The sequence below is a fragment of the Geotrypetes seraphini genome, chromosome 9, assembly GCF_902459505.1.
Source record: "Geotrypetes seraphini chromosome 9, aGeoSer1.1, whole genome shotgun sequence".
Lineage (NCBI taxonomy): Eukaryota > Metazoa > Chordata > Amphibia > Gymnophiona > Dermophiidae > Geotrypetes > Geotrypetes seraphini.
In genome coordinates, this window is record NC_047092.1 from 134,726,654 (window position 1) to 134,736,882 (window position 10,229).

The following is a 10,229-nucleotide window of genomic DNA, read 5'->3' on the forward strand; positions in this document are numbered from 1 at the left end:
AACCCCAGTACCCAATTCTAGCCAACAAAAGCCCGGGCGCTCGGCGACCACAACCAACGTCTTCACGCTCGCTACTCGAGCCCTGCCCTCCCGCGACCGTAGCTCCGAGCGCCCGGAGCGCTGCACAAAGCGCCGAGCTCCTATTGGCCAGTTCGCCCAACGCTCCCGTCTCCGGCAGCCGGACGTAGCCAATGGCTCGCATTGACATGCAAATGAGGCGCTATAAAAAGGGAGGGGCGGCCGAGCACGGAATCTGGCTTTGCGGCCCTGAGCCGATTGTTGTGACAACAAAAGGGAGCCGGGTTCTACTGCAGCAACACGCCTGCCAGCTGCCTGTCTGCATGCACGCCCCCGCCCCCGCCTGATCGCACAGACACGACCACGGCACCCCCCTCTCGCTGCCTCCCGCACTCTTCGGGGCGACTCTCGGGCTTTTGGTCTTTGCCATGGCACCATCCTTCCGGCCCAGCAAAAACCGGGATGACGAGGATTACTATGAAATCAAAGGCGATCGTAAGGTAAGGGCTCGTGGGAGGGGGGTTCGGAGACGGCTCCCTCGCCCGGCCGATGCCAACGGGCTGATTCTAGGCCTTGTGCTGGTCGCTTTGGTGAAAGGCGTGACGGCTATGGCATTATCTTCTCTCCCCTCTCCTGCAGGCGCGGAAACCTTTGGTGGAGAAGAAGAGGCGAGCCCGGATTAACGAGAGCTTGCAGGAACTACGCTCCATTCTTGCTGACACCGAAGTAAATGCAATAAGTGTGGCTGTGATTTTGCACGAGGTTTTAATTTTTTTTTTTTGCATGACATTTTTTTGCATGGTATCTTCCGGTCTGTACGCTTCTCTCAAGGGCCGGGTTTTGCAGAATACTTGGTGATCCTGCTCCAGCCGGTGCTGCAGGGTAAGATAGGACGAAACCGTAGAGGCTGAGGATGGTCACGGATCTCCCTTCTCTTTTTTGCTAGTTCCAGGCGAAGATGGAGAATGCAGAGGTGCTGGAGCTGACAGTGAAACGTGTCCAGGGTATTCTGCAAAGCAGAACAGGCGGTGAGTGTCTCCTTTCCCCATGCATGGAATAGAAGCATTTCATAGAAACATTCCCTATGTATGAAGTCCTATTGATGGATGCTGTTAATGTTTATTGATCCTCAATTAGATGTTGAAGGGGAAGCAGCAACTTGCTGCAAAGAGCATCTGCTGCCAAAGCACCTTGTGCCAGATGTGTTTAGATTTGTGTGTGGGGGGGAGGGGGGAGGGTAACACAGCTAGTTCCTGAAGCACCATCTGAGTGATCTGAAATGACAGCAATGCTAAAAAAAAAAAAACCCCAAAAACCAGCCATGTCCTGGAGAAGGATGCCGTTTGTCCGAGGGGATCTGTTTCTTCTCTATCCTTTCTCTGCTCTCTTTGCAGATTCCGATCGGTTGCACAGAGAAGCGAGCGAAAGGTTTGCTGCAGGCTACATCCAGTGCATGCATGAAGTGCACACCTTCGTCTCTAACTGCCCGGGCATCGACGCCACAATCGCCGCTGAGCTGCTCAACCATCTGCTCGAGTCCATGCCCCTGAATGAAGGCAGCTTCCAGGATTTGATCGCCGACGTACTGGCGGACTCAGCAGCCAGCCTGGAGGAGCTGTGCTCGGCTGGCACCACAGCACTCTCCCCTGCTCCCTCGGGCGATGACAGTGGCTGCTCGGATCTGGAGTGTGAAATGGAGGGAGAGCAGAGGAAGGGCTCCTCGCAGCCCCTGGACACTGCCAGCATGCAGGATGTGGCTTCCAGCAGCCACTCAAAGGCAATGTGGAGACCGTGGTAAAAAGGACTGGGGTGGGGTGGGGTGGGAGTGGATTTGAACCCAGATCTACCTAATTGGAAGAAGCCAGCAGCACTGAGCTCTTCCTAGCCATTGCAATAGACCCTGAGATTTCAGATGGTGCATTTTTTTTTTTTTTGTCTCTACCTTATTCATTTTTTTTTGTTTGTTTGGGTTTGTGTGAGAACTTTGTAGATGGCACTCATAGACTGTCAACTCCTGACAGAAATAGTGTACTTCTCTAACCTATTTAACATTTCATTTTTTTTATTTTTTTCACGTGGGGCAGATGGCTTTGTAATAGGGGGGTGTTTCACAGTGATAAAAGAAAGAGAATGTGTAACAAAGCTATTCCATGAATGCACAGAGGTATATCACATGGAATAACATGCACCAGTCTCTTATTTTCAGATTAAAAAAAATACCCTGGTGTCTAAGCTGAATCTGGCTAATACAAACGTCTAACAATCCTTTAAAAGGTATAAAACTGTTTAGTTCTGGTTTAAAAGCAGCAATTTCACTAGCAATCCTTACCAGCCCTCACTAGGACCCCTACAGGCATCCCTCCTGTAAAGTCTGAATACAGTATGAACTGGAGCACCCTTAAGAGGCCCTGTTTAATTTAGGTCCTTTCACTTGCTCAAGGTGATCTACATTTAGATATTTTCCCTGTCTCTCTTGAGGGTTTACAATCTAAACTTTACCTGAAACAATAGAGTTTAAGTGATGTGTTCAAGGTCACAAAGAGCATCAATGGGATTTAAACCCTGGTTTCTTTGGTTCTAAGCTCACCGCACTAACCTTGTTCCTGCTTAGTTTAAAAAAAAAAAGTACCAAGTTATCATAAATAAAACAAGAGGCAGATAAGTTATTTTTATGATTGTGGTAGGGATGTTACTTGACATTGCTGCTAGCAAAAGAATTGAGAGGGTTGGTGTTTAGGGAACTAGAAATACTGTGTCAATGAAGGAAGCATGAAGTGAACAACCGCTCCCAGTAGGTGAGTGTTTAAAATGCTGGTGCAGGGTGGCTGTAGTAACAAAATATGCACATTTATAACTATGATGTGATTTGTGTATAGTAGGATGTGAATTTTTATTGAAGATTTAAAATAAAACATTTAACAAGTAATTGCATGCATTTTGGAGTGTAATACACTTCTGTACAAATATGAATACAATTAAAATTTAACTGTTCTGGGATACTAACGAAAATCTATGGTAATCTGGTGAAATGCTGGCGCTAAGCACTTCTTTGCGGTAATAGTCTAAACATTAAATATTGTTTTGGTATGATATTAACACTTACAAGACTTTTTATTTTAATGAGAGTGAATGTGGTGCATTTGTACTGAAGTTTCTGTCAAACCCATGAGCTTTTGAGACACTTTACTTGCCAGTGGAACTGTATGGAAGGTTACTTGCACACTGGTGAATGGACAACATGTACTGTGTATGAACAACATTTGTAATTTGGGATGTGCTGGTTTGTTCATTTTGATTGCAGACTCATTAAATAGTATTGTATGGGTTGTTTGTGATATCAGGTATGTATTTTATTTTGATAGAATTATTTAGATTTTAAAAAAAGTTTAATGTGACAAATTAGAGCTACCAACAAATTAAAATATACTGAAATTTAAACAAAAAAAACCCCCCAACATACAGTACTTAAAGGGAGGAGTCACCAATATTAAGGCAGGGTCACCAATATTAAGTATATTCCTAGATTTAAACCTGTATGTCCAAGTATTAGGCCATGAAAAGTGTCCTTTAAACTGAATCTGTTCTGACTTGTGCTAGGAAGATCTTGTCAGAGATTTGGTCAAAGTGTTTTCTCCCAGCCTTCAAACAGTTGTGCTAAATTCTTGTCTTTTAACTGAGAAGGGGAAGCCGTGGAAAGGAAGGTGAGATCTCCGAAGCTCTACAGCTCTAGTCTCAGTAGGGTGGAGGGGTTTTAAAGTGTAAATGACGTGGTGTTTAACAACACCTTCAGTGGTGCAATTAAACAAAAGAAGCAAATAATCCAAAAGGGGAGAGTTGCAAAGTTAGTTTTGGAGTGAGGTAATGTGGTGGTTCTGGTAAATACGCTGACCCTCAGCATGCCTGAATAAGTGGAATGCTAGTCACCAGAGTACTTGATTACTTTTGTGGGAATTGCCTTGCTCCCTTTGGTTCTAAATATTAACTAAATAAGGCCCATATTCTAAATATTAACTAAATAAGGCTCGTATTAAACATTGAAACATAGAAATAGACGGCAGATAAGGGCCACGGCCCATCAAGTCTGCCCACTCCAGTGACCCTCCCTATCTATCTTTGCGGATAGATCCCACATGTCTATCCCATCTGGCCTTAAAATCCGGCACACTGCTGGCCTCAATAACCTGAAGTGGAAGACTATTCCAGCGATCAACCACCCTTTCAGTGAAGAAGAACTTCCTAGTGTCACTGTGCAGTTTCCCGTCCCTGATTTTCCACGAATGCCCCCTTGTCTTCTTCCACCTCGATGCGGCCCGTGAGATACTTGAATGTCTTGATCATATCTCCCCTCTCTCTACGTTCCTCGAGTGAGTAGAGCTGCAATTTCCCTAAACGCTCCTCGTCTAAGTTAAGGCCAGAACACTGTTTAAAAGTGGACTTAAAATTCAAGGCGCCTACTGGTGCTTAAAAAAAACCGCACTGGAATTGCTCCTCTGGAGGCACTTTACAATGCCTAACGCCATTGTAGGCATGGCTAACATAGGACATGGTGTTATGCATCGTAAAGTGCCTATGTAGGTGTGATTCCTGTAAAAAGTAGGTGCAGGAAAATGTAGACCTTGAAAACCTTGGCCTGCATTTTCAGCGCCTACATTTCCCGAAGGCATGATTCTGTAAACTGCACCATCATTGACATGCAATCGGCGGCCACCAACAATGGCACTATTTATAGAATTAGGGTCTTAGAATTTGTTTACATAGTTTTATTTTGAGGTTAGGATGCATAGACAGACAATAAAGGTAATTCTATAAGAGAGCACCTATCAAAGGCCTTGGTTTTGGAACTTATTTTAAGCCTATTCTAGAAAGAAAAGTAGACATCTACTTTTCTTTATAAAATACTAATGAAAGTGGCAGAAAATAGCTTATATCCAGGCTTACACCCAGGTGAACCTCCAATCTTCATGCCTCGTTCTTGTTAATTTTCAGACCTCCTCCCCACAAAGACATTGTGCTTTTAAATATTTAACTGTTATAAATGTATATCATACATCCCTTCCCCACACAAATACACAGATATCAAAACTACACAAATTATTTACCCAGGTAAATAAGCTATTTGAAAATTGCCCTCCTTTCTCTTCAGGTAGCAGTATGTTCTGATAGTTCTTTGAGGTTGTGTGGCTGTCTGTCAGTATCTTTTGCTTTGCTTTGACTCAGCTGTTCTTTCCTTCCCCACAGAAACTGCTGCCCAAGTGTCCACCGAGTCTTGCATAACTGGTCCAAGTGCCCACACCTAGTTATGAGCTAGATTATGTGCAGATTATAGTATTCTATAATTTATACATGTACTTATGTACTATGTCCAAGCTCTACCCATAGGTATGCCCACCAGCAAAGTATGTGCCATCAAATCAAGTTGTGCACTTTTTCACTAGTCAGTATTCTGTTAAAGGCCACTTACATGTGTAAATGACAAAGACCTCTGTTTACAAGCCACTTTGTCACATACAACCACCTGTGTTTTTGTCCTTACAAAAATTACAGTAACTGTCAAAACTATATCTTATAGCCAGGCCCAACCAAATACAGTTATTTATGAGCCTAAAATAAGCAAAGCAAGAGGAGGAAAGCTGTTCTGGTTAAATCTTTAATCGATATTCAACCTTTCCCAAGTCCATATACAAATACTGCATGAATCATCTTTGATCTTTTCTTTTGGACCTCAGCGACACCACTCACTGCTCAAAATATCTCAGAGCGGTAAACTTTGAGTGTCTTATTTGTCACAGGTCCTTTTCTTAAATTGGCTACTTTTTATCTCTTTTTCAAACATTTATTTAAAATGTAGAATCAAACATTTTACTTACCTTAAATCATCGTATCTTAAAACATGAAAAGCTAGTTTAACCATATCATATGTCATTTATTAATATAAATTCAACATTTAATCATCTATCTTGTCATCTTACATCACATTACAAACACATTATAATCACACAAATGGAGCTCTCCAGTTCATTCAATTAAAATATCTCTTGTTATAGTTCATTGAAATGTTCACCGGTATGTCCATATGTTAGCAGCAAAAATTGCAATTAATAGTTCTTATTGCAGATGTTCTTCAGTGAATCAAATTTTTCACCCAACTCGTTCCATAATATCACCTGTACTAGGAAATCATGAACAATAATCTTGCTCTACTCACTTCCGTGTTTTGCCACAACGGCATCCTCAGGAGCTTCACTGGTTGTGACTCCACTCCTGTTAGTTCATCATACCAGCATATCTAAAGGCAGCTAAAGCGGATGAGATCTCCAAACCAAGATCCAATAGGAGTAACCCGCTGAAAAGTTATGTTAATAAATTAGTTATATTAATAAATGACATATGATATTGTTAAATTAGCTTTTCATTATTTTAAGATATTTATACATAAATAGAAAGCTATTGATAAGTATTGATAAGTCCCAATAGGCATTGTGTATTGGTGGTCAAGTACTTTAAATCATAAAGATTCTCTCAATAGCACGATCTGGGAGGGCTAGATCCAACATGTTTCACCCAAAGCTTTTTCACGGATCCTCCCCTAAAATAAAATACAAACATTAATTTTCTTATTTCTCTTTTAAATTTCAATTCAAAGTTCATAAAAAAAATCCTACCAGAGCCGTCCTTTGTCATCCAACCTCATTAAACTTAGCGAGTCAAGTAACCAATTTAAGAAATGGACCAGTGACGAATGGACACATAAAGCTATGAGAGATTTTGAGCGGTGAGTGGTGTCGCTGAGGTCCAGAAGAAAAGATCAAAGAGGTTTATTGCAGTATTTGTATATGGACTTGGGGAAGGTTGACTATTATATACCATTGCCTCAAAGTATACCCAGTGAACAAATTTATCATCATTTAAGGAAGAACGTAAATGTTTAATCAAACACGTGTAGTGGTCGCTATTACAAATCTGCTAGCTGGATTTTCAACAGCTGTATACAGATATTGCCGGCAAAAGCCTTGTAACCACTGTGGAGTGACCAATGTACCTGTCTCACCATTTTGAATTTCCAGGCACAACTTGTTTGCTTTTCCATCCTTGAAGGGCTGTATCTACAAGAGATTCCTTGATAGAACGCTATCATTCCAAGCAGGCAAATGGAATAAATATTTAACCAACTTTATTTCAAACGCACTTTCTTATCAAACTTTCAGGAAGTCTATCAAAACTTATCTCTTTGATAAATTTCTCTGACTCCACTTCTGCCTTGACGTATTCTTAAAACACTCCCAGGTAAACTCGATTCATCTTAACATGCTAATGTAATTTCAAAAGTTTTTGTATTATCACTGTCTATATATAGTCTCTTCCTCTGTAAACCGCTCTGAACTGTTTGTGATATTGCGGTATATAAAAATAAAGTTATTATTATTATTATCATATGTATAACAGTGCTATTTAGTTACTGTATATACGCTAAGCAGTTTAAGCATGCAGAATCATCCTATATTGGACCTGTAAGCTACTGTATACTTAACGGCTGCTGCCTTTTGCCACCGTGTGCATAACCAGCTGCATGGCACATGCTGCTATTACAGTATTATGATTTATTTGGGTTGCATAAAATATAAACCGCTTTGGTTGTACTACAGAAAAGCGGTATATCAAATCCATGACTATCCTAGCTCATACCTTTTTTAGTAGTAACTCAAGGTGAATTACATTCAAGTACACTCCTGTGCCAGAGGGCTTAGGATATGAGGGACTCTAGTAAAACATCATGTACTAAGTGCCAAGAAGCCTTTTTTTTTAACCTATGGGTTTCATAGTATTTAGTGCATACACATGCTGTTAGCACATGTTAAGCTTTAGTAAAAGGTCACCTAAATTTGTAACCTGAGGGTTAAGTGATTTGTCCAAGATCAGAAGTAGAAGCTGTGAGGATTTGAAAGGGCTCCACTGTCTATCTGAACAGTGCTGAATATGTTTCAAAACAATGCAGCTAGTGTCTGAAAAAAAGGTGATAACTGCTGCTGCTGAAAATTGACTCAAAAGGGTTTATTTTATAAGTACTGCATGGTAGAAAACTTGGATGTGTTCACAAGAGCCAAGATCATCCATCACTGAGAGCTTGCATCCTATAGTCTGGCTGCCTGGATATTTCAGAGCTTATTAGAGAAGCCTTCAAAGACAAGAACTAGGTACCATCTGAGCCTTCCACAGGGTGTGTTTACCTACTGATGAGGATAATCAAAATTTTCCTCCACCATGTGCCCCATGGAAATGTCCTTTGACTTAGATGGGGGTGACTTGGGGATGGTTGAAATATTATGTGCGGGGGGAACTACCATGGAGATGATGGTCCCCACTAACCTTCAGCAGTGGGCCAATAAAGGTTCATGAAGCCACCTACAAATGCCCTTTCCAAGACATAAGAATAGCCTTACTGGGTCAGACCAATGGTCCATCAAGCCCAGTAGCCCATTCTCATGGTGGCCAATTCAGGTCACTAGTACCTGGCAAAAACCCAAAGAGTAGCAACATTCCATTCAGAATCCTAAAGAATAGCAAGATTCTGGAATCCCAAAGAGTAACAAAAAGATTCCGGAACCCCAACAGTAGCAACATTCCATGCTATCGATTCAGGGCAAGCGGTGGCTTCCCTATGTCTTTCTCAATAACAGACTATGGACATTTCCTTCAGGAAATTGTCCAAACCTTTCTTAAAACCAGCTACTCTATCCGCTCTTACCACAATCTATAAAATTGGCAAAGAGAAAGAAAAAAGTTAGGAAAAATTAACTTTTCCATTTACCTGTATGTTAACTACTGTCTTACTGTGATAACAGTATTAGTGGCATAGTTTTAGAACATCCTTGAGAAAAAAGTCCTTCTATGAGCTTCCTTTGCAGCTTCCTTAGCCCTGTGCATAGGGGCTAATATATTAAGGCATGACTTTTCCCCATTCTGTTCTTATGAAAAATGTCTCTTACATAAGAAACATAAGCTCTAAACTTTTGGGAAATGCTGATGGTATCTCCCCCCCCCCCCCCCCAACCACCATTTCTACAGGTTTTCAGCTCATACATAACTAGCAGGGCCGGCTTTACCATTAGATAGCATAGGTAGTCACTCAGCACTGGAAATAACTGCTGCAGGATCCAGGGCAGCATTGCAGGAACTACAGTGGCACAACATAGTGCCTGTCCCTTCCCCACAGAATAATGCCAAAAGTACCCTTAAAAAAATACAGTATCTGGGGCAGTGCCCTGTTTATCCCCTCCTGTTTCCAGCTTTTGGTTGTCTAGCATAGTAGCTTCATGCAACACAGCAAAGAATACGTATAGCAGGGATCTCAAAGTCCCTCCTTGAGGGCCGTAATCCAGTCAGGTTTTCAGGATTTCCCCAATGAATATGCATGAGATCTATGTGCGTGCACTACTTTCAATGCATATTCATTGGGGATATCCTGAAAATCCGACTGGATTAAGGCCCTCAAGGAGGGACTTTGAGATCTCTGACCTATAGTTAAACAGTAGATCTCAACAGTTACACCACCAAATGGTTTTAGGAGTGCTGCTGAGGTCGGTGACCATGATTGTTGAAGTTAATTATTAAAATTATAGAGGGAGGCCCAGTGGCTTGAAGTTCAACTGCTGGGAGGTGCAAGTCTGCTAGGTTTTATCTAGGGCAGGGGTGTCAACTAAGGCCCCGATGCTCAAAGGTCCATCTGTAAAGCCAACAGCACAGACCCCATAGTTCAAGAACCTGGTACTCAAATTATGTGCATGCTATGAAACCAAAAACAAGGGGGAGGAACATGCCTAACACATACGCCCAAGATTTTCATGATAAGCACAGCTTTCATGTGCATATCCAGGCAACACTGGAAATGTAAGCACACATCGGCGCCGTTTTGCATCGTTAAATATAAGCATTTCAAAAATTGTTTTCCCTTTTAAAGCTCATATGTAAGTGCCGAAGTGTGCTTGCACTTTCTATCTTGCATGGACTCACACACACTTGTTTCTGACCAGCAGGAGAGTGTAAAATGTGGACCCCCCCCCCAGACCTCGTGGATCTTAACCGCATGCCCTTAAAAATCTGCTCATCTCGGGGGTGAGCAGACACCATGAGGTCTGTGGGAGTTAAAACAAGGATTTCTTCAGACCCTACGTCACGGCCGCTCTCTTTTTAAGGCACTGCGCTTTAGCTCCGCG

General features: G+C 42.0%; 1 protein-coding gene across 1 annotated transcript; it reads left to right on the forward strand.

The window, feature by feature from the left end:
• Positions 1 to 229: 229 nt before the first annotated feature.
• LOC117366365 (transcription cofactor HES-6-like) lies at positions 230 to 3,120 on the forward strand. The gene is made up of 4 exons (XM_033957640.1): positions 230 to 518; positions 658 to 744; positions 965 to 1,046; positions 1,413 to 3,120. Exons 1-4 carry the CDS (start codon positions 447 to 449, stop codon positions 1,814 to 1,816), a joined length of 645 nt encoding a protein of 214 aa, XP_033813531.1. The 5' UTR covers positions 230 to 446; the 3' UTR covers positions 1,817 to 3,120.
• The last annotated feature ends 7,109 nt before the right edge of the window (positions 3,121 to 10,229 follow it).

Coding starts and splice junctions, on each gene's coding strand:
- LOC117366365 (XM_033957640.1), top strand. CDS start 447: ATGGCACCATCCTTCCGGCCCAGCAAAAACCGGGATGACGAGGATTAC. Junction 519..657: donor AAATCAAAGGCGATCGTAAG/GTAAGGGCTCGT, acceptor CCTCTCCTGCAG/GCGCGGAAACCTTTGGTGGA. Junction 745..964: donor CCATTCTTGCTGACACCGAA/GTAAATGCAATA, acceptor CTTTTTTGCTAG/TTCCAGGCGAAGATGGAGAA.